Source organism: Camarhynchus parvulus, chromosome 1A, assembly GCF_901933205.1.
Source record: "Camarhynchus parvulus chromosome 1A, STF_HiC, whole genome shotgun sequence".
In the NCBI taxonomy this organism is placed as follows: Eukaryota; Metazoa; Chordata; class Aves; order Passeriformes; family Thraupidae; genus Camarhynchus; species Camarhynchus parvulus.
In genome coordinates, this window is record NC_044586.1 from 63,727,209 (window position 1) to 63,749,358 (window position 22,150).

A 22,150-nucleotide genomic window follows, 5' to 3' on the forward strand; every position below is an offset into this window, starting at 1 on the left:
CATGGTTACCATTAAATATAGGAGTAGTCCCATCAAAATAAAACTCCCTTCTCTAAGCCCTTTGTCGTATTCAGGTCTTAAAGAGTGATTCTGTGTAAAAGCAGCAGCCAAGTCTTAAATGATTCTGCAGCACACAGCAGGAACTTCAACAAGATGCAAAGACAAATCACTCTGACAGCACGAAGTGAAACAAATTGGACCTCAGAGCCCTGGAGTTAGGGTGGAGATCTGGAGAGAGATTGAAACCTCCTTGAGCACTTATGCTTGGCTCTGAAGTGGTAGCAGGCTCCTCCACACCCCACCCTGCTCAGATGCTGTCTCTTAGCTCACAAGGGCTGCTCCAAAGGCCTGGGCACTTTTACCATCAGATGAACCCAGGCAGAGGTCCCATTACTCTGTGGCTGTGGCTATGAGGCACCTTTGGTCAGGGGTCTGGGCAGGAGGCTCAGAAGATTCACTGCAGCAATCACCATGAGAGTGGGATTGCTCCCTGTGCAGACACCCAGAATCATGGGAGTATTTTTAGTTACACAAACTACTGTGCAATGCCACAGCAACATGGGATGGGAATGTTGATTCCTGAATTTTGGTTCCAAGACAGAGGTACTTTGGCCAAGCCACTGGGCAAGACATGAGGATCTTTAGGAGAGAGAGTAGCAGTAATCATCTGTGGGCAGCATAAACCGTTCTAGGGCACAACAGCTGATTCATAGGCTACAGACTGGGCATCCTTTTTCTAATACATGGTGCCAGAAAGGAGCTCTTCAATACAGAAAGATCCAGTCCCTTTGATGTCCTTTCAGAGAATAAAAGGGAGAAAGTTTAACTTAAACCAATCAGGGAAAAAAGGTTCTTTGTAGATCTATTGATTTAGACACACACAGCATGGTGACAGCAATGCACAGTCTAACAGCAGCTCCCAGATGTATATGTGCAGTGAAAGTGGATTTGGTTGTATATAAAGTCAAAGTCTAATCTCCCAGTCTGTGTACAGTTACAGACACAAATATCAAGTTGCATTTATTTAGACAAATAATGCTTTGTCCAAATAGCAGCTCTTCCCTCTCTGATCTGATGCTCTGCTGTCTCTCTGAGCCAATAAGCCACTTTGAAATTTAATAGGGAATTGTGTTTCCATAATGGAAATTAATGCAGAGTGGTTGTTATATAGACCTAGATGCAATTTGTGTTTGTTCAAACCAGAAACGTTTGCTGGGGTGGTGTGGTCCCACAAGAACAGCACACAGCAAAAGGGATCTCAGATTGGACCAGAAATTGTTTGTCTATTTGGCAAAAAAAGAGGCCTGAAGCCTGAGGCGAAGAAGTAATTAGATAGTGAGCTGGGATTGCTGACAGACCACTGAAAGTCCCACTTAGCCAAGCCATTCTCTCATTCCATGAGGGAAGGGAGGACAGCAAGCCTCTGGGAAGATCATTGGTAGGGCTTTTCCCACATCAAATCACTCAGGAAATATTTTCTTTTTTTTTTCCTTGTTCTGAGAAGCGAAAGAAAAAAAAAATACCCCAAACTAATAAAAATAAAGGAATGAATGGAAGTGTGGCAGGCTGGAGGACTAAGTTATGGTGCAGTGGCATCCCCATCTCGTGACCCAGGGGCACCCTCAGCAGTGGGTCACACTAATTCAAAGGTGACAGCCCATGGAAATCTCTTGGTAAATCTGCCCCTGAAACAAGAGCCCATTTGTTTGAGCTAAGATGGTGCTGTTCTGCCTGGACCAAGTCCTTCCTCCTTCACTCTAACTAGTTTGACAGAGGTATGATTGATGGGAGCAGGGTTGGCTTGAGGCAGAACACAAATCCATACCCGGAAACCATGGCCCCACTGAAATCACTGGGACAAAACTGCCATTGACTTCGCTGGAGCTGTGATTTCCATAGAGTTTAAGGCCAAAAGGGACCTCTCACAACCTCCACTCTGACCTCCTGCATAACTCAGCTCCTAGAATTTAGCTTGCTGGTTTGTTCAGTGGAGGAAATTACATTTCCAAGGAGGAATTTTTTTTTGTTATGTTTGTTTTGTCTTTAAGCTGCAGGACGAAAGACTTGGGAGTTTGTAGCTTCACTCATGCAAACTCCTGTGAAAATACTGTCATTGTTTTAGTTCCATTGTTTAATACCAGTTTTAGTATTGGGATGTCATCCAGTGCTGGCTCTTGCTCATAGTGTAGGCAAGGGAAGGGGTTACATTTGGGCTGTTAGAAATGCTCCACTTTATTTCTCTGCCTTTCCTAGAAGCCATTCAGAGTAGCCAGTCCGAGTGGTAGTCCATGCATTTGGAGGCATGATTGCTCCTTCTGCATAGTGTGATTTAACAAGGCATTAATCATCTAGGAAGTGGCAAGACTTGAAGGACTGGGAGGTGCCATACGGGTCAACAAGTCCAACAGCAATTACAGTTGGTCATTTATTAGATCTTTAGAATCAAAGAAAGATATGGGTCAGAAAGGCCTCTGGAGGTCTCTAGTCCTGCTAAAAGTTGAGCCACCTTCAGAGTTTAGCTCCTGCTAAAAGTTGAGCCGCCTTCAGAGTTTGATCTGGTTACTCATGACCCTAGTGTTTGACCACTTGCACTGATTGTTTTGGGACTTGGGGTTTTAATTTATATATCTTCTAATAATTTCCCTTGCTGCAACCCTGCAGCCTGTATCTATTGCCTCTTTCACTGGGCACCTCTGAGCAAAGTCTGTCTCCATCTTCTTTGTAAATCCCTTTTGGGTCATAAAGCAGAGCTAACAGCAGGTTGATCCTCTATAGATTTCTGCAGATGATTTGATTCTGAACAGGCACCAAGCATGCTATCTGGAACCCTTGAGAGTGTGTGCATTCAGCCTGTGCCTCATGTCAGGTGATTCAGCACACAGAAAAGAGAAAGAAAATGAGACTCCTGGGCTTTTATATTTGTTTTTTAAGAGACCAAATGCAAAATGTCTTGCACTGTGTCCCCACAGCATGCCCAGCCATAGTGCACATTCCCCAGTTCAGTACCGAGTCTGCCTCTCCTGGGCACAGCAGGCAGAAAACATATCAGGAGCCCCATATCCCAACCTCAGGATTTGGAATTATTCCAAAAGGTACCATTTGGGCATGTTTCTCTAAGTGCCATAGTCAGAGAGCACTGCACACCAACCTCCAGTGCTAGCCTTCAGCAAACCCCTCTGTCCTGTGCCTGAGCTGAAGCGCAACACAGAGCAAGCAACAGCCTCATTACTGCCAGGGGCTCCCAAATAAATGGCAAGTACTTCCACTGAAAACTCTGACAAGGCTCCCTGAGCACAAAGGGACAGAGCACAGCCCAGAGCCTAACACTAACTCAGGTCTCCGTACCTCTCCAAAAGTGCAGGTCACCCAGGCCATGAGTGACAAAGCCAGAAGCAATCCCTGATATTTCATTCACAAAAAAACCATTTCCTTCTTTATCGTGAACCTCCAGCATTTTTCAAATACTCTGACACTGACCCTACCTCCTGGCATGGGCAAACTCCTCAGTACCAGCATGGACAATAAAAATGGTAAAAAATCCTTCAGACCCACATGGCTGAAATGCATGCAGATCCCTGGGCCCCCTCTCCTCCAGGCTCAGCTTAATTACGGACCAGCCAGCAAACCACAAGTGTGCTCACAAAAGAAGATTGCGTCTGAAGGGTTTTGACTGCAGCTCTTTGTAAGTAGTCACAAACATCTGGTGCCTGGCAAGCTTGCCAGCCTCTTGGAAGGGGTTTCCAGTGAGAAAATTCCTGTAGCTTGCACCTGAATTCTCCACAGCGCACCATGCAGCACTCGGATCTCTCTCCTTACTCCTCTTCTAAGGTGCCAGCTTTGTAGAAGCCATTTCTGGCAGTGGTTTCCCCATCACGGCCTCTCCACCCACCCCAACACATTTTAAACAGTGCATGTGGTCTGATGGGGAGCAGTTATTCCCTTGAATGTTCACAAGTTGATAAGCAGTTTTCAAATTCAAGTGATAGTGTCAGTTCCAGTTTTATTGGCATGATGAAACAGGGATCATGGTGGGGACAGGCCCCTCCGGAGGAGGAGGGAATAAGGGTAATTATTTTCTTAATATCTTAATTTCTCATTTTCAAAGGGTAATTATTTTATTAATAAGAGTAATTATTTTCTCCTCTTTTACTAGCCCCTTTCACATGCAAGTGTGTGTGTGCAGCTATGCTCAAAAGCCAGTCTCATGGATACTTCCTTAAGTATCTGTTGAAGATTAAATCATCTCATATGCAGCCTGTAATGATGGCCACTACCAAAAATTGTTCACATCTGAAATCTGCCCAATGCCACATGATTCAAAAGGAGCTGCTGACCTCAGAAGAGAATCCATCAGGCAAACCACCACATCACAGACTTGGCCCTCTGCAGCACTGCTATTTGTCCCCTTGTCTGCAGGCACTGAGTGAAGGCAGCTACTCAAGGGCAGGGGAACTGTGCTCCAAGCTTGTGTTAATGATTGACTTTCTCCTAAGCTCCAGTTCCAGTGTGTTTGGGGAGATGCTGTCCCAGTCCCTGCTGAGGTACTTTTTGTCAAAGGGTCATTGCACCTCTGATGTAATCCCAGTAAAACCAATACAAATTGTCCCACCCACATGTGCAGGCATTGGATTCGGCCCAGGAAATTAACTAAAGACAATCATAAGCCAAATAACCCAAAACCAGACCCAACCTCAGTGCAGGGAGAGGCAAACCTGCCATGAACATGGATGCTTTGACTCAAACCAGCCTCAAAACCAGCATGCATCTGTTGTCACTGCATTTCCACAAGATCCTGTTGAAATTACAACCCGCTCCCTGCTGGGGCTCTATTCCCCAGTGAAAGCTGCAAGCACCAGCGTGGTAAAAGGATCTTGATGGGTAAAAATTATGCTTCCATTTAGGAAGAGCTACTAATGGCACCTTATGCATCTGTCACTGCATTAACAACATCAATTTGAGACCATACATAAGGCGGGCAACTGGTGAAGGGAGCAGCTTGCTTACATTAGGACGTCTGGCTGAAGGGGCACCTTTGGCTTTGTTTCTCTGGAGGGATTGTGATCAGCTCACAGGAAAGTGGATACTTTCTTGGGGGTATTCACATTTTTGCAGATTGGTTTCCTTTTCTATAGGAAGGGGGAGACCTCTCAGATCAATGTGGGAAAAAGGAGTGGGACACTGTAGAATAATACTTGGGGAGCAAATGGAGCACAACTACAGCAATGATAAAACACACATGTACGTTTGGGAGAGCAGAGCTATGGAATAAGAGACACAAACTTAGGTTGTGGGGTCACTTCCACCCCCTCCCTCCCAAGAGTCTGGATTTGACTCCTTCTGCCAAGGAAAACAACAAAGCTAAATATAAAAATGCAGCAATCTGGGGAGCTGCTCCAGTGCCCAAAACGTAGGTGTCTAATGCTGTTTTAGGCACTGCTGGTGATCCAAGACATCTGCGTGGGGCTGGCAGATACAGCACCGGACCTATGTCAGGCTGCCTCCCACCCGGGGCAGCAGCCAGAGGCCAGGCAGGGAACCCTGGGGCATGGAAAAGGGCACTCCATGCCTACATTTGGGCATCTGAACAGCTTCCCCAGAGCCCTGTGTGTTTGGACAGTTGGAGTTAATCATAGAAGAGAAACGAGAAACAGAACTTCCCTTAGCAAACAGCACTGTGAGATTTGGTAGCAGAGAGGGTAAAATAGAAAAGGATCTGAGCACAGGGAACAGTCCAGCAGAGACAGAGGAGGAGGATGGGCAGGACAGCATCCAAACAGAGCAGCTGCCAGCAGCTCAGGAAAGTTTTAAATTCCTTCTGCACCACGCCGAAGTTTAGTCATAAATGACAACAGGGGACCTGGGGACAGAGGGGTATTTTCTGAAGGGTGTGATCTGCTGGCTTTTTAGACTCTTATGTGTTCCACATGTCTGAACGCCTCCCAAACACGTCCTGTGCACATGCCGTGCCGCATAGCCGCCTTGTCCTCCCCGCCTTGCAGATGGGCATCTGGAAGCACGGAGGGATGTTTTCAGCTTGACCCCAGTTGTTGTCTGTGGGAGTTAAGGCCCCAAACTTCCTTTTCATGCCTTTGAAGCCAGGCACTTAAAGAGGAGTCAGACTTCAGCTCCTGGCTTAACCCTTTTACCCTGTGTCTGTCCTCCCACAGTGGGTAAAATAATGGGCGTTTCTGTGCTTTGTTTGGTGTTTACAAGTTTTATGCAGCAATTAATATTTCCACTGGAGGAATAAAATAATCCCCTAAGGACAATGTAATTCAGCCTTTCAGACTTCCCATCTCTCCTGGCTCCCTTCGTCCCCTACCCCCTCGGCAATGTGGACAGCCCTAGAATATGGGGTAGCTCAGTGCCCTTCTTAATCCCTACCCTTCCTTCCATAAGCACCCTGTTATAGAAAGAAAAAAAAATGGAAGAAAAAAAACCCCAACCTTGCTTGGAAACTTTAACAAATATTTTCAAATTTGCTGCTCCTGAAATACCAGCAAGGAGAAAATTTTGGGTCCTCTCCGAGGTTTGTTTTATTCTCAAGATTTCAGCTCCACCAGCAGCTATATCAGTGCAAATCAAATTACGCCTCCTGTTTACTTATCTCCAGAGCGCTGACACTGGCAGCCGAGGCTTATCTCGGCGTGTCAGGAGCCAGCGCCTTACTCGGGGGTAGGACAGGAACTCCACAGAAGCTGCTTGGAGTGGGAGAGGGAGTGTGAATCAGGGAAAGCGCTGCTGCCTGTGCTTCCCAGCAGCGGGGCTACGTTCCCCAGCTCTGCTGCTTGCTAGGGGCGATGCAGGGAAGCCGAAGTCAAAGATGCCAAGGGGGGTGGAGGCTGTCTCCTCCCTGTGGATTGGCAGCCTGGAAGCCAGGGTTTGGATTCTAGCTTACTCATTTGTGAGGAAGAGGCAGTGGTGGAGCTGCCCGCAGTGGTGACGGTGTGATAGTTTGCGGAGCTGGCACTATTTCGATGTCGCCGCGTCCTTCTCGCTGTCCTGAGGTCGGTCCGCCCTCCTGCCTGGGAGATGGGTGTTATTTCACTGAGAAGTGTGGGCACAGGGGCCGTGTAAGCGCATCCCGCTGCCCAGGAGCACGCAGAGCCCTCCAGGGCTGACTCAGGGGCGAGGGCACGCCGCGTTTCACCCCCATGAAAAGCTTCGTGCCTCAGTTTCCCCCTTGGTGGTAGTGTTGGCTTTGTCCCAAAGCTGCTCTGAGATATCCCGGCAGGGCAGCCTGTAAAACAGAGGCTGAGATACGACCTGCTCATTGCCGTGTTTTGTACCGCCGGGAGCACCTGGAGCCTTGGGCATTGCCACCACGAGTCTGACAGCACCTGGGACAGATAAACTCCACTCGGCTTATGCTCCTGCTAGTTTTACGTGGATAAAAGCAGAACTGGGTATTGGCACTGGGGTGGAGCGGGGGATCTCATCTCCTTCACCCCAGGGAGAGCCTGCTATATCAGAGGCCGATGCACCACTCCAGGTGCCAGCCCTCCAAGGAAAATATAGAATCCCGGTTTGCCCCGAGTTTGTGTGTCTTCCACACATTTGGCCCCGCGAAGTGAAAGCGGAGCCCTTCCCCGTCTGCCCCGAGCACCGAGCCCGCCGCGGGCAGCGGGGCCGGCGGGCGGGAGGGAGGGAGAGAAGGAAGAAGGGAGGGAGGGAGGAAGGGAGGGAGGGACGGAGGCCGCCACCCGCCCCCGGGGCTGCCCCCGGGTGCCGGCGGGCGGGCCGCGGGGCCGGGGCGGAGCACAGCGGGGCATTCCCGCCGCAGCGCCGGCAGCAGGGCTGGGCTGGGCCGGGCCAGGGAGCGCGCGGAGGCGCCTCATCCCCTTCTTCTCCTTGCAGATCTTCCAATGGAGGCAGCTGGAGAACCTCTATTTCCGCGAGAAGAAGTTCTCGGTGGAGGTGCACGATCCGCGCAGGTGAGCCACGAGACGGGCTGGGCTGAGCCGGGCTGTGCAGTGCCGAGCCGGGCTGTGCGCTGCCGAGCCGGGCTGAGCCGGGCTGTGCGGTGCCGAGCCGGGCTGTGCGGTGCCGAGCCGGGCTGTGCAGTGCCGAGCCGGACTGAGCCGGGCTGTGCGGTGCCGAGCCGGGCTGTGCGGCGGCCGGACGAGCGGGCTGTGCGGGGTGCCGGGCGAGCCGGGCTGTGCGGTGCCGAGCCGGGCTGTGCAGTGCCGAGCCGGACTGAGCCGGACTGTGCGGTGCCGAGCCGGGCTGTGCGGTGCCGAGCCGGGCTGTGCGGTGCCGAGCCGGGCTGTGCAGTGCCGAGCCGGACTGAGCCGGGTTGTGCGGTGCTGAGCCGGGTTGTGCGGTGCTGAGCCGGGCTGTGCGGTGCCGAGCCGGGCTGAGCCGGGTGCTGCTCCCGCTGCTGCGCGCGGCTCGCTGTGCTTGGTGGCTGGGGAACACGCAGGAGAGAGGCAGTGGGTACCAAGCCGGGGGCTGCTGCTTCCTTTCAGCGGGACATTTCGGGTTCTGGTGTGCCTTTTTGAGGATGTGTTTCCCCTCGGCTCCCAGCGGGTTTTTTTTCCCCTTCCCTCTGTTCTGGCACCTTGTGACCCCTGGGACTCTATGGCTCCGGTGCCTCGGCTGCAGTGCTGGCCGCCCTCGTGTGTGAAAGGGGGGTTTGCCTTGTCCCCGTGTTTCGCTCAGAGCCCGGAGATGAGCGCCAGATTTTGTACTCACACGCTTCTTTGTAAATAAATATTCAGTAGTGCAACTGAAAGCAGTGGCACAGAACCAGAGGTTTACCACCAGCAGCCTGGATGAAAGCCCATCAGTCTTTTTGGCACAGGAGCCTTTTTTCCTAACTTTGGAATCCTAATGTGAGAGTTCAAGAGACTGTGCTGCATCCCATCAGTGCGTTCAGCACCCCTGGTGTGTTTGCATTACTGGATGGCTGCTGCACACAGTGAGTGTATGGCTCTGAAAGTTGTTCTGACTAAAAGTGATGTCTCGTTTGGGCTGTAAGTATGATACCACTGATGGAAATCATCTCTCTGCCCAGATTGATTTGATGTGTTGCTGGTAGTAGTGTGTTGCAGTGATCAGTCAGCTGTGATCCGGTTTCACCTGTTTCCCATACCTATCTGTGTATTAATATATTTACTTTTATTAGGGGAATTTTGCATGCAGTTTCTATCCGTATTTACCCTGATAAGAGCACAGCCACGCCAGTACAACGGTGCCTGTCTGCATAGGTGCATTTGTTAAAACAAACACTGAGTAGAGCAGCTCATGTCATTGTGCAGCTCCAGGTCAGCAGAACCTCAAAGCATCTGCTTAATATTAAGCATGTAAACAGTCACATGAAATCTAGCAGAGTGAATTCCCAAAGTCGAGAATACACTGGGAGATATTCCAGCAGCAGGAGCTGGGGGTAGTGCACTCCTTCCCCCACCGAGGCTCCAGCAGCTGGAGAGGTGTCAGAAACGTGTGCTGGGAGCAACCAGCAGCCCCTAAATGCCCTAAGTTCTGCCTGTTCCCTGAAGGAGCAGTTGCAAGAAAAAGAAAAGAAATAGCTCTGAGACCTTAAAATCATGGTGACATTTGCAACTCGATGTCGTGCATGAAATGTGACCACACAGAGCAGCCTCTTCTCTCTCATTTGTATTTAGATTATAGGAATTAGTGACACAGAAGAGCTTCCGTTCTTTATTCCGTTGCTCTGTTTCTCTGACTCAACACCAGGAGGACAAAGCCCTGTCCCCGGTTGTCAGCCTGGTACTTTCTTGCTACAAAGGAATTAATTTGGTTGGATTTTGTATAATTTTGATTGGTTTTTGTATCCAGAGTGGCACCATCCAGGTGGAACTGCTGCTCAGGCTGTAAAGCAGCGCAGCACGCTGCAGTGGCATGGTGGGAAGACAGCTCTGGCTGTAGTCTCCCAGCCATGTGGGATGGACTCCTGCAAGGAGTTGTTCAGCGTGTGGAGGCGGAGGAGTAGCCAACACAGTGCTCTCTCCACATTCCTCTCCTCCTCGCCAAACCAGAGCCTGAGTCAGCGAAGCCACAGTCAGGAGAGCGAGCACAGCTCCGTGGTTGTGGCTAGGGCTGGGCAGCACAATGTATGTTTTTAAGCCCTGCCTCTGCCCATGGCTTCCTGTCCCCGACAAGCCATTTAACCTCCTTTCACTGCACTTACTTATCCCGTAAAGGAGGAAAATGATACATTTTAGGGGCTATCAACAGGATTAATTCCATAGTGCATGTAGCATGCATGGAGGAAGTCGTGGAAAAAACACCCGTGATCCATATCTCTCAGGTCTTCAAACACAGCTGTGAAAAACAAGTCCACAGCTCTGACCAACAGTCTACAGACATTCTAATAGAGTCTGCTGTTTTGATGAGAAACATGAACAGATTCCAAAAAGGAAAAAAATTAGAAATCACTGTTTCTACAGTGAAAAGATGAGTGATTTGCAGAATATGTTTCTAGGAATTCAGGAGTAACTGTTTGAACTGAATAGGATGACACCAGAATTAAGGCTGCAGCCCGTGTCTGAGTGCCTTAATTTCCTTAGAGCTTTATGTGGCAGTGTACTGTGGTGGTCTGTGTCCTTAGACCAATATAAAGTATCCAGAGCTGGATCCACTCTCCAGTCTCAACTTCAAGAACACCTCCCAGCACAGCCTTCATTCCCTGTCCAGTGACAGAAATTAGGCAGCCCAGCACCATCAATTGCATCCATGGAGACTTCTCACAAGAACAATACTGGTAATAGGACAAGGTCTCTAGCACCATTCACAAGGAAAGAACTCAGCACAGGGTAACACTGAAATACAAGATCCCACTTGTCTCAGACCTTGTTTGCATTGGCCATGGCTGCTTTCTCAGAAATTTCACTCTGATTAGTAGCTCCATAATTTGACTTTAACACATTTTGAAGCACTGAAAAAGCCCTGATGCAGTGGCTGTCAGCCCTCTCCCAGACTGAACATTGCCAGTAATTCTCATTCTGCTGCAGAGTTCTGGTTTTCTTTCATTCTTGGCTCTATCACAACTTTCTTCAATTGTTCACCCCTCCATGTTCACCTCCAACTTTGGACAAGGCAGTGGCCCACAGGCACCAGAAGAGAGGTGGCCAGTGCAGGTACAGGTGCAGGAGGGAACCTTAGCAGGCTTGAGGGCTTGTGAGTGCTGGTGAAAGAGCTGACTCTCCCTTGCATGGCACAGTAGAGCTCCTGGGCTGTCCTGCAGTGCCACCTCCACACCTGCATGGCTCAGAATCCCTGCTGGCTGTGGACTCTGGCACCCCTCTGTAGCACACCCCAGGCTGTCTCTTGCACTGGTCCCTCTTCGCCATCCATGTCCCTAAAAGTGTCACATTTCTGAGCGAGCCTCTGTAGCCATGTCACATCATTTCATAATCCTACTCTACCACAAGACCCATTTAACAGACTGGAGAGGAGGCCCTCATTTATTTGGGGCTCTGTAGGTCAGTGGTGTGGTTTGTTCCAGCCAGAGCTTCATCCCTGCAGTGGGACGAGTTGCAGAGATTCAGGCTGAGAGCCTGAATGTGCACTCTGCTGGTGTCAGGGGCTCTGCTGGTGGGGTTGCTTTTGAGGGATGGGGAGGAATAATCAAGCAGGTTTGTACAGCTGTGAAAGCAAGGGGAAACCTAACCTGTGTTTTTTTGCTAATGTTTGAGAACAACTGGGAGTCCCAGAGAGGAAATATTTAGCTCTTATTTTTCCTGTTTTTAAATTCACTCAGCTAATCACTGGGTCCCATTCTTCTCTCCAGGGCACTAGGCAGCCCCCTCTGAGCCTCACAACTCCCTGCCCCCATGCCGTGTGGCAAATCCTGCTACAACTGTTTATGAGTGGGGAAATCATGATCCATGAAGAGTTCCTCTCACACTCCCTAAAACAACCTTTGATCCTGTGAATCTTTAGTTGTTACCTGGATCCTGATATTTGGGAAGCAGTGGAGGGTGTGAGGACTTGGGCTCAGATGTCTCTGCATGTGGTGAGACACAGAGGATTCATGCAGGCTTTGGCCTTGGTGGCTCCCCTGGGATATGCAGCAAGTGACCATCAACCAAACCCAGGGGCACAGTCTGAGCTGGGCAAACTGGATGATCTTTACTCTTAGTCCTTTGAAGATTGCAGTTTTGAGGAGATATTTGAACTAAATGCTCTCCTGGCTTGATTAGATCTTTACTGCTGGTTTCTAAGCATTTTTTCCCATTAACACAAGGGTGTACACAGTAAAGACAGCAGCTTTTAATATGAGATCTGTGGCAGGTTCTGCCACAGCAAGCAATCTGGTGAAACCTTTGTGTAACCCCGGTTCATTCTTTTCTCCTCTCCAGGGCATCTGTGACCAGGAGGACTTTTGGGCATAGTGGCATTGCTGTGCACACGTGGTACGCCTGTCCAGCATTAATAAAGTCCATCTGGGCTATGGCCATTAGTCAACATCAGTTCTACCTGGACAGGAAGCAAAGCAAGGTAAGCATGGCAAGTGCCAGTTGTGGTGGGTGAGTCCTTCTCACTCCCCACAGTCCCAGCCACATCAAGTCCAGATGGTGGCTTCTTTCCTGCCCTCCCTTTCTGCTCAAGATCCAGAAAAAAGGCATATTGACTGAAAATATTTTCTAGTCCTGACCAGATTGAGAAAATTTGTATTCGAATTCATGCCTATGGGAGTAAGGATTGAGGAAAAGGTTGTATTGAACTGTGGCCAAATTGAAGGAGCCAAAGTTAGCAAGCAGATGGGGTCAACATCCCTGTCTGGATGGTTTCCACATCTTTCACGTCTGTCATAAAGTTAGGGCAGCTTCCAATAACTGAGTTCAAAGTAGCTTCACAACCTACAACTGTCTCTGGATTCTTCTTGCTGTGCCTTGATTTTTACTATTGTGTTTTCCTAGAAAGGAGGGGTAGGGATATTATTTTAGCAGGGGGGGCAGGAGGCTTGACAGCCCGGCTGTACAAGGAGCTGTCACAAACTGGTGCTGCACAAAGGGCCACACAGTACACAAAAGAAACCACCTTGAAACCAGAGGAGTATGTGTTCTTCCTCTTAATTCTTTTCATCAGTAATTTTAGGCATACCCAGAGCAGCAGGAGATTGCTTTGATCACTTTGAGATTACTTTGATACAGAGAAAAGACTTCTCAGGCAGACTTCCTTCTCCATATGAGCACACTGGTATAAAGCTTCACAGAGAAGATGGAGCCTGTACTGAGTGGGTACCTGCATTGGTCCTCATCTCTGGTGAAATGGCAGAATGTGCAGGTGGTGATCCTCCAAACGCCTGAAACAATCTTAACATCTTGCTATTGTTGAAATCTGTGTGTGCATTTTCAGGCTGGGGGTGTGTCCTTCCTTGCTCAGGCCCTGGCCCTATCAGGTCCCTTCACGAGCCAGTTCAGCCCACTAAACTGGCAGAAAAATAATTCCTTTTTCTGCTTTTCTTCAGTGCATTATTTTTTTCTGCCAGTTAAATGAATCGAGTTGGCTTTCTGGAATTATGTGGAGAGCCATGAGTGTGCTGTTAGTCTCACTTGCTCTAAGCCTTTCTGACATTGCTTTCCCCATCATAAGCTCTGTGACTTTATTTTAGAGGGGGTAGGGCTTTTGGATGCCTTGGGCATGGTTGCACTCACTTTGGCCATGTCTCATCTAATGCAAAAATCCAGGTTTCACCATAGTTGTTGTAAGCTGTATTGAATTTAGGGAGGTAGCCCTGCCTAAGTGCCAGCTGTAATATGGACAAAATTGAATACTCACTGATACCAAGACAAGCTATCCTGTCCCCCTTGTCTGCTCAGGACCATCAGGGCAGTGCATAGTCCTCTCTGTCATCTCAAGGATAAATTTCAAGCAAATAGAAATTTATTTTTCTTTACTTTTAGCCAGATGGATGTGCTGATCTAGCTGCAAGGTATTTAGGTCACAAGCAACCAACAAACAAAAGGAGATTCCCTCCTCCTCCCATTTCTTTGGTAAGAAACTGGGTCTCTGAAACACCCAGGACTTCCCTTCAGTGACTCCTTTTGTTGTTGGCAGATTGTGTTTCAATTTTATCTCCCCTCTCTCACACTCCTACAGGCAGCACCACCCACCAGCTCTCATTTGTCAACGTGTCACGTCTGTGACCATGTCAGCATGCTTTGTCACAATAATCCCAGTGGTCATGCTGAGGCTTTGAAGTTAAGGCATACAAATATTTTTGTCCCCTTCTCTTAAGGGAACCGATATTTTCATCTGTTGTGCTCATCTCTGACACAACACTGTCAATATTGATAGATCCATCAATTTTAATTGATCTGTTCATCCTGCTGGTCCCTTCAAGGACACAGTGCTCATATGAGCTTCACTTTGGGAAACTAGTAATCATACCCCAGAGTGGGGTGATGTGAAATGTCTTTGGTTCAGCTCTCAGGGGCCTAGACAAACATTTATTGAGTTTCAGGTCGCATGGGTTTGCAGCCCCTTAAATCTCGGGCCCCACTTCAATTGAATCCTCAACTTCAAAGCAAAACTTAGATATTCCTTCCTTTCATGTCCAAACTTGGCATTTCATATCATTTTGACAAAAGAAAGGAAAATAAAAACAAACTTAGAGGAAAAAGCCTGCTGGAGCTCACTGTACAGCTGAGCCTTTGCTCCAGTGATGTAGATTAGATGCTGGGAGATGTGACATCGTGATAAAGAAAGCTTGAACTCTACTCCTCACATAACTGGGCACCAGTTGGATTTGGACCAACAGCTCCACTGGAAAGAAAACCCTTCACTTGATTTTAAAAAGAAATAAAATCCTCTTTGCCTGGATTGTGACCCTTTTGCAAGTGAGGTCCCAGCCTCACTCCACGCTGAACTCCTGCCTGCTCCCTGGGTTCCCAGCGTCTGCTCCCTGCTGATCTGTCTCTCTCTCCCTGCAATCCAAGCGTAACGTGGGGACTGAAAAGATCCCCAGCTTCCCAAGTGAGCTTGTCAGCATGCAGAACTCCTGTCAGCTTCCCTTTTTTTCAGGAGACAGATGCAGCAGGACTTGAAGGCATGTCTTTGCTCTGTTGACTGCACTGAGTCAATCAAACACTTGGCCTAGAAACCTTGAGAAGTCCCATTTTGTGGGAATTTTCAACACCACATTCCTCCAAGTGCAAGGCTTTTTGGCTGAATGAACTGGTAGAAAATAGGCCAAGGGTTTCAAAAAACCACCTCCAGCAAAGCCCCATCACTGCAGCAAGAGGGATAAATTCATCCCTAGTGTCCATCTTCTTCCTCATTTCACTTAAGGATTTTTCTTCACCCTCTGACCCTGTCAGAACAGCACTGGGGATCAGTTTGGCCCCATGCTTTGAAATGACTCATGAATGAGCCAGTCTTCCTCCATGTAAATGAGACTTGGCAGGTCTGTGCTAAGTGCTTTCAAATTTGTGAGCCCAGAGGGACTGTGGGGCTCGGGGGAGCACTAATGGGGTGTAACCCAGCTTTGCAGTGCTGTGCTGCAGCACATAGCCTGCATGGGCCAGAGCTGGCTGCTGCTCAGTGGCCTGTGTGAAATGAGCTGTTGCTCTGATTCCTGCTGCTGCTGCTGCTGAGAGCCTGTCCAATGTACGAGCCCACCCAATGCTGACTGGCATTGCTGTAGGCAGCAGAGGCAGCAGGGACTGAGCAGCAAGGAAAGTTAACCCCATTCCTTTCAGGAGATGTTTCATCTGCAGTGTTCAGTGCAGGGCACCATTATCACAACTGCAATATTGGATCTAAAACCTTCTCCTATGGTTTCAGCAGGCTTGAATTGTTCCCTCTGCAGAGGAAGCTCGCTCTGCTTGCTGATCCTGTCAGCTGGTTTGTTTTTCCTCTCTCCTGGCTCCAGGGATACCAGGCTTTGGTCTTGTATCACTTTTTCCTTTGCCCTATATAGGGTACACTTCCAGCCACTGCTCCTTGGCCAGGACTACAGCAGCACCCAGCAGCCACATTGCCCTCACTCAGCACTTTGGTTGGTGCCCAGTCAGACAGGTAGGGCCAGAGTGTGCCCTAATTTGCATTCTGAAAATTAGTGGAAATAAACTACAGGGCTGCTTGCTGTAACTGTCTAAATAAAACAGGAAAACCACTGCTTCATGGGGCAGGAGGGATGGATCTGTCCATGCAGACCTGGGGTTTGTGCCTTTCTGAGGCATCCACTGCCAGGACTCAGTGTGTTGGGTCAGGCAGACACTGGGTTTGATCAACATAGCTGTTCCTGGGGTTATACAAAGTACACATAACCCTGCAGATACATAGGGTTATACAGCATATATACACACCTGCAGGGGATTTATCAGCAGGGCAAAGGCAGTTGGAAGGCTTGTTACCTCCAAAGGTCTGGCATTGCAGCAAGACAGCAGTTCATGCTTATGCTCCCTATCAAGACTTCAGTAGAAGGAAATCTCATTAGATAAAAGCAGTGATTTTCCTCTTCACCTGAAACTAACTTTCCAGAACTATTTGAACAAGATGTTTCACAGGCCTTCTTTCTGACCAGAAATGTCTGATCCAAGAAGCTAAAGAGTGCTGTCCTTCTCCTGGGGCTGATTTTAGGGAGGAACTGCTGGAAATGAGAAGTGTCTAACTGGTTACAACATTAGTTGAAGAGGGCCAGTAGTGGTTGACTGCTCTGCTCTGATATCTTGTCAGGTAATTCAGCCTCTGCACTCACAAGGACTGCACTGTTCACTCTTGCAAACAAGTGAAACACATGCCCTTTTATTGGGGTTGTTGAGGAAATAAGCTTGTGAGGCATCTGAGTACCTGAGAATGGCAGTGATGGAGCCTATAAATACCCAAGAATATTAAATTATGATAACCCTTCTGAGGGTGTTTTCAGTGTAAGGCTTTCCCAGTGCTGTCTTCATTTGCAGTCTTAAATTAATCTTAAAAATACAGTGTGCTACAGGGAGACATTTTCCTTCCCTTATTATTTCACTGACATACAAACAGAGGTGGGGATCACTAAGAACTTAACCTTAAATGTCTTACCCAAAGCCCCACAGCACATCAGTAACAGAACTAAGAAGCTCAGTGGTGAACACTCAGCCATCAGTTCAGGCTTAGTTCTTGTTGGAATGGTTTCTTCTTCCTAAGGATGTGTAGTAACACTGAAGATCCCATCATGACCAGCATTCCTTGTTGTCCTGTTTCATGTTACTTCCAGTGGGAACAGATCACACCCTGCTGTGTGGACATCAGTCAGCTTTGATTTGTTAGCACAGTAATGATATGCCCATCTCCTGAGCTGTATGGCCAGGGCTGAGTCTCTTCTGGCCTTGAGAAGGTGCAGAGGTGAATGCTCAAGTGATCTTGAGTTGGGGCTTCACCCCTTTTTGGATAAAACTCTGCTTGCAGTTGGAGAGTCTTGGCAAAATGTGCCAACAGCTTTCTGTGTTCTGGGAAATTAAAATTGCAAGTCAGTGGCCCTGCAAGGACAGATTAATTGAAGCTCAAAAGCACAGGGCTTGTAAGATTTGAGCAATGGGCTGAGATGACTGTTGGAAGTCCATTCCAGCTGAAATATTCTATTCTATTCTATTCTATTCTATTCTATTCTATTCTATTCTATTCTATTCTCTAGGTTTATGTACTGTGCATTATTTACTTTCTTGTAATTACAAATTACAACAATCTTGTTGACATTTGGTGGGGAACAATGGCCATGTCCTAATGTGGCCAGTTAGTGAGCTGGGCTGGCTGTTGTTTCCTCTAGAAGAGGTCCCTCACAGTAGGGGCGTTGCATGCAGTTTGTTAGTCTGGACAATAACCTAAATGTTTTCCTGTCAGTATTTTCTTCCAGCTTCTCATGACAGCCCATTTAAGGCATGTCCTCACTGTGTCTTGTTCCAAAGCTTATTGATGTTTTGTGAAGGCCCCTTCTGGCTTCCTTTAGATGCTAGAGATGGTCTTTAGGCTTTGAGCTTTTCAGCAGGTTATTACGATGGTATTTCTGAAGGTTTCTTATTGTATGTGGTAAAACAGTGACTCCATATATCCTTTGTTTAAGAGAGAAAAATGTGCATGGCAAAGCAGAGAAAAACCCAAACAGGAAGCGATGCCAGAATTGTACCCACTTAAGAATGTAAAAAGTACAGCAGTGAATGCTGTGCCAGATTGCTTCTATTCTTGTAAAATAATCCAAGTTTGCTGTGGAGGCCTGTTTCCTGCCACAGCAAAAGGTCTTTTTCTTTCTGTGAGCTTTCAAAAGGCGTTAAATCATTACTAACTGCTGTGTCCACCTCCAGTCCAAGATTCATGCTGCAAGAAGCCTGAGTGAGATTGCAATTGACCTGACTGAAACTGGAACCCTCAAGACCTCAAAGCTGGCCAACATGGGGAGTAAAGGCAAAATTATCAGTGGAAGCAGCGGGAGTCTTCTGTCATCAGGTAGGTGCTTTGTCCTGTAACTGGAGGGAGTATGGTGGGAAGGGCCATGGCCATGGTAAATGGGGAGCAGCCAGAAGCTGCACTGCAGAAATGAAAGTCACTTCCCTTTAGCCTTTCTGTCTGTCCAGGTGGCCATCCATCTCTCAGCACATTGCTCCACAAATAGCACAGGCAGCAGCCTCCCCCTCTCTCTTCATCACCACTTGTTTCCTCCTTGACTCCAGGATGTCATCTCCAACCTCTCAATTTCCAGCCAAAACCTGGTCTCTCTTCACAATTTCTACTCTAACCATCCCTTGGTATCCAGCTTATCCTGAGGTAGATGGGTTTGTGAAGGAGTGCCCAGTGGGGAAGCAATCACCCAGTGCAGCTCACAAGTGAAACTGAGGCTGGGAACTGGTGATGTTCTTCAGCATTGTTGAAAAAGGGTGTCTTCTTCACTGAGTGCACATCTGCTTTGTCTCTCTGTTGCTGAGATTTGGCTGCTGTCCCAGGCTCAACAGAACTGTTCCCTAGCACTCTGCCAAACTAGTGCCAGGGTCCTGAAGGTTTCTTGTTGTGGCTTAGAGCACTATGCTGTGTGAGGAAGATGTCATGTGTGAGAGAAACCCAAGGGAAGGTGATGCAGAGGAGAGCTAGAGCAGCAGGAGAGAAGGACTGGAGAGGGCAGGTCAGGAGGTTGTGACTCTTTGATACTTTTCTGTCAGTCTGAACCAGTCAAGCTGTGTGTAAAACAGTGAGAAACATCACAGCAGGTGATATTTAGCAAAGAGCTTGAAGCTGCTTAGGTGAGCTTTCCAGGAGGGCAAGGTTTCTCATATCACCATAATTAACAATTTCAGACAATTAAATACCTTCTGTTAAGCATCACAACAATTTATCAAAACCAAACGTGTTGAGATGTGTAACAGCAGAAAATAACCTTCTCAGGCTTGGACAAAGGAAGAGCCTATCTAAGAATGCAAAGGCTTTAAAACTGAACCCACACAGATGTAGTAGATTAGCTTTGCATCACTGTATCCCTCATGTCTCTTAAAACCCTGCTTGGAAAATGTTCAGCAAGGGGTTAAAATGTACAGTGCTTCCAGAGCTGCTTGCTGTGCAATTCCTTGCCTTGCCTGCAAACAGAGTTGCCTTTCTGCTCCTGAGCTCTTCCTGACAAAGTGTACAATCCACTGTCTGTGCCTCCCATCGCTTGGGGAGTTGCAGTAGCTCAGCAGCTCTCAGATTGGTGTCAGGTTGTTGGAAGTCTTTGTTTGTTTGGCATTTTTTCCAGCTCTCCTGCTGGAAAGTAAATAACGTTAAGTACCCCAAGAAAGCTCTTAAGGTCTTTCCAAGATCTCAGCCTCCTGGGCACCATTCCTAAATTTGTGAGAGCTACTTGGTAGTAATCCTGTTTCCATGTTAATACATGGACTTTTTGTATTCCTGGGAAAAACAAAAACAAAAACACTGGGGTCTGCTTCTGCTCTTATACCTGGAGAGAGTAGTAGCCATGTGAAAGCCAGCAAAAAATCAGGCCCAGAAAAGCTGGTGTAGGCCCAGCATCTCTCAGGGTTAAGTGTATGGAAATTCCAAACTGGGAGCTGCCCATGCTTTTATTTCTGAACTTTTTGTGCTCCTTTCTGGCTGAGCACAGAGTTTGTAGACTCACCAGAATTGCACTAGTGACTAGACCCACCCAGAGCTCACTGACCAGGTGAGTCATTTCTTCAGTCCTGGGGAGGTGGATCTGCCTGCCTGGGTGCCTTCATGGGACTATGTGAACCTCTGTCCCTGTCAAGGTACTGCTGGTGGGCCAGGCAGGCACAGCTGCCTCTGTGTTCCTTAATTCAGAGCTGCCAGCTCTGAGGACAGGGCTCTTCCCAAAATGTTCAGGAGAGCTGCAGAGTTTGCTGCTACAAGCAGCTACAAGAAGGTATTTAGAGAAAATGTCTGGCACAGGTCAGGTATCAGGGAATTGGAAACCCTGGATTGTTTCCACACTCAGACCTCTCTGCTCCAAGATCCCCCTCCCTCGAGCCTGGCTGGTGGAGGTGGCCCATCCCTGTCCCACTGGATGGGAGGGGGCATTCAATGTCTGTCCCACTGGGCACAGTCACTGGCTCTGTCCCAGGCTTTGTGTTTCCTCCCATTGTGCCAAAGATTATCGGCACACAACCACAACAATGATGGGTTATCGCAGTACAGCCTGCACACTGGAGAGAATAAGTGCAAATGATTAAGTGGCCACAGCAGACTTCCAGGCTATAAATACCTCAAGTGACTCGAAATCACAAGGTCAGGAATGAATCTCTGTTTGCCCCCACTTCCCTACTATTCTCAGTCCTTTTTTTCCTGAAAATTATTGTAGTCATTTCCTCCCTCCATCTCACTCCTCCTCACTGGGGGGGGCTGTCAGAGCCATGAGGAGCATGCCGAAAGTGGCATGTCTCCCCTGGGCTTGCAGCAAGTCTGCAAGGAAAAGTTTGTTGTTGCTTCCAGCTGTCACACTGTCTGGAGAAGATCCTGCTGTGCAGTACAAGGCAGTCACTGCTCCACATCACTTACAGTCTCAGGAGACAGCAGAGGGGAGATGGAGTCTTACACACTTGGAAGTGGCTTCCTCTTGATCACAGGAATTCAAGACCAAAGCCTCAGCTCCTCCATTTTTCCCACACCCTTGATCTCAGGCTGTCCAGTGCAGATTTGTAATTTTGATGCCTAAGTCCATTTCTGACAAGCTGACTCCGACTTTTGTCCTCATTTTGGATCTGAAGCAGCCTCCGTAGGACAGTGGGCTGCTGTGATTTAGCTCAGAGATCTGCTCAGGATCTGTGGGCCATCCCTGGACATCTGGGGAGAGATTTGCCTGTGAGTGAAATCTCTGCTTTTACATGGGCAGAAACCAAATCAAAGCCAGCAGAACAAAACCAGGTTGGTTCTAAGATGGATTTTTGCTTTGGAGTCTGTGCCATAAGAGCTCTGCAGGTCTCCAAGCTAGTGAGGAGCCCTGTATTCTCTGGGTTATGGTTGTGTGAGAGATAACTGCTCACTTTGAAAATTTAAAAAGGTTTATTAAACCTTAACAAAAATACAACAAAGGACTACATAAGGAAAAAGCTGCAGTGCTGGGAACTGCCCCTCGTGCACACCACACAGTCAGTTCATCTTCAAGATGGATGCTCAGCCTTTTATACCCCTGGGGGCTGCATCAGCCAGCCCTGGCCCCTCCCAAAGTCTGTCAGTCAGCTCTTCTGTGCCATTTATCAGTGGAAACTGCTTCCTTGTGACTTGATTGGAGATCAGGTGTTGCCATGCCTCACCCCATAAGCACCAAGCTTTTCCATTCCCAACTCCCCCATGCAAGGGACACATGTGCAGCCTTCTTCTACCTGTCCTAGACAGCCCTGGCTGTCTGATGGCAACAGTACGGGGTGGGGGAAGGGAATTATGGGGAGAACAGAGGACATCTAAACTACAATAACATAACTATACATCACTAAAGCTTTTCTTAATATTCACACAATAGTTATCTTTTAATTGCGAGAGCCAGTCATCTCATTATCCATCTACAACAGTTGGTCTGAACTCCAGACTACCTTCCATGTCTGTGGGCAGAGGAGACACCCCAGAGGAGCATCTCAGCTTTAGCTCCACAGGCACACTCAAAGAGCCTCCAGCCCGAGCCCCATTCCTTGTGCAGCAGTGGGGGTTTCCTGTGCAGGAGCTGTTCATGTTTGCAAACACCACAGCAGAGTCCAGGCAGGCAGTTCCCAGC

General features: G+C 48.2%; 1 protein-coding gene across 7 annotated transcripts in view; it reads left to right on the top strand.

Moving 5' to 3' along the window:
• The window catches only part of FRMD4A (FERM domain containing 4A), a 281,910-nt gene that overhangs the window by 232,417 nt on the left and 27,343 nt on the right, over nucleotides 1–22,150 (top strand). For all 7 annotated transcript variants that reach the window (XM_030959642.1, XM_030959640.1, XM_030959641.1 and 4 more), the window contains exons 12-14: nucleotides 7,858–7,934; nucleotides 12,327–12,465; nucleotides 18,249–18,390. In XM_030959642.1, the coding sequence (XP_030815502.1) occupies nucleotides 7,858–7,934; nucleotides 12,327–12,465; nucleotides 18,249–18,390 (358 nt within the window). The remainder of the gene's footprint in view (nucleotides 1–7,857; nucleotides 7,935–12,326; nucleotides 12,466–18,248; nucleotides 18,391–22,150) is intronic.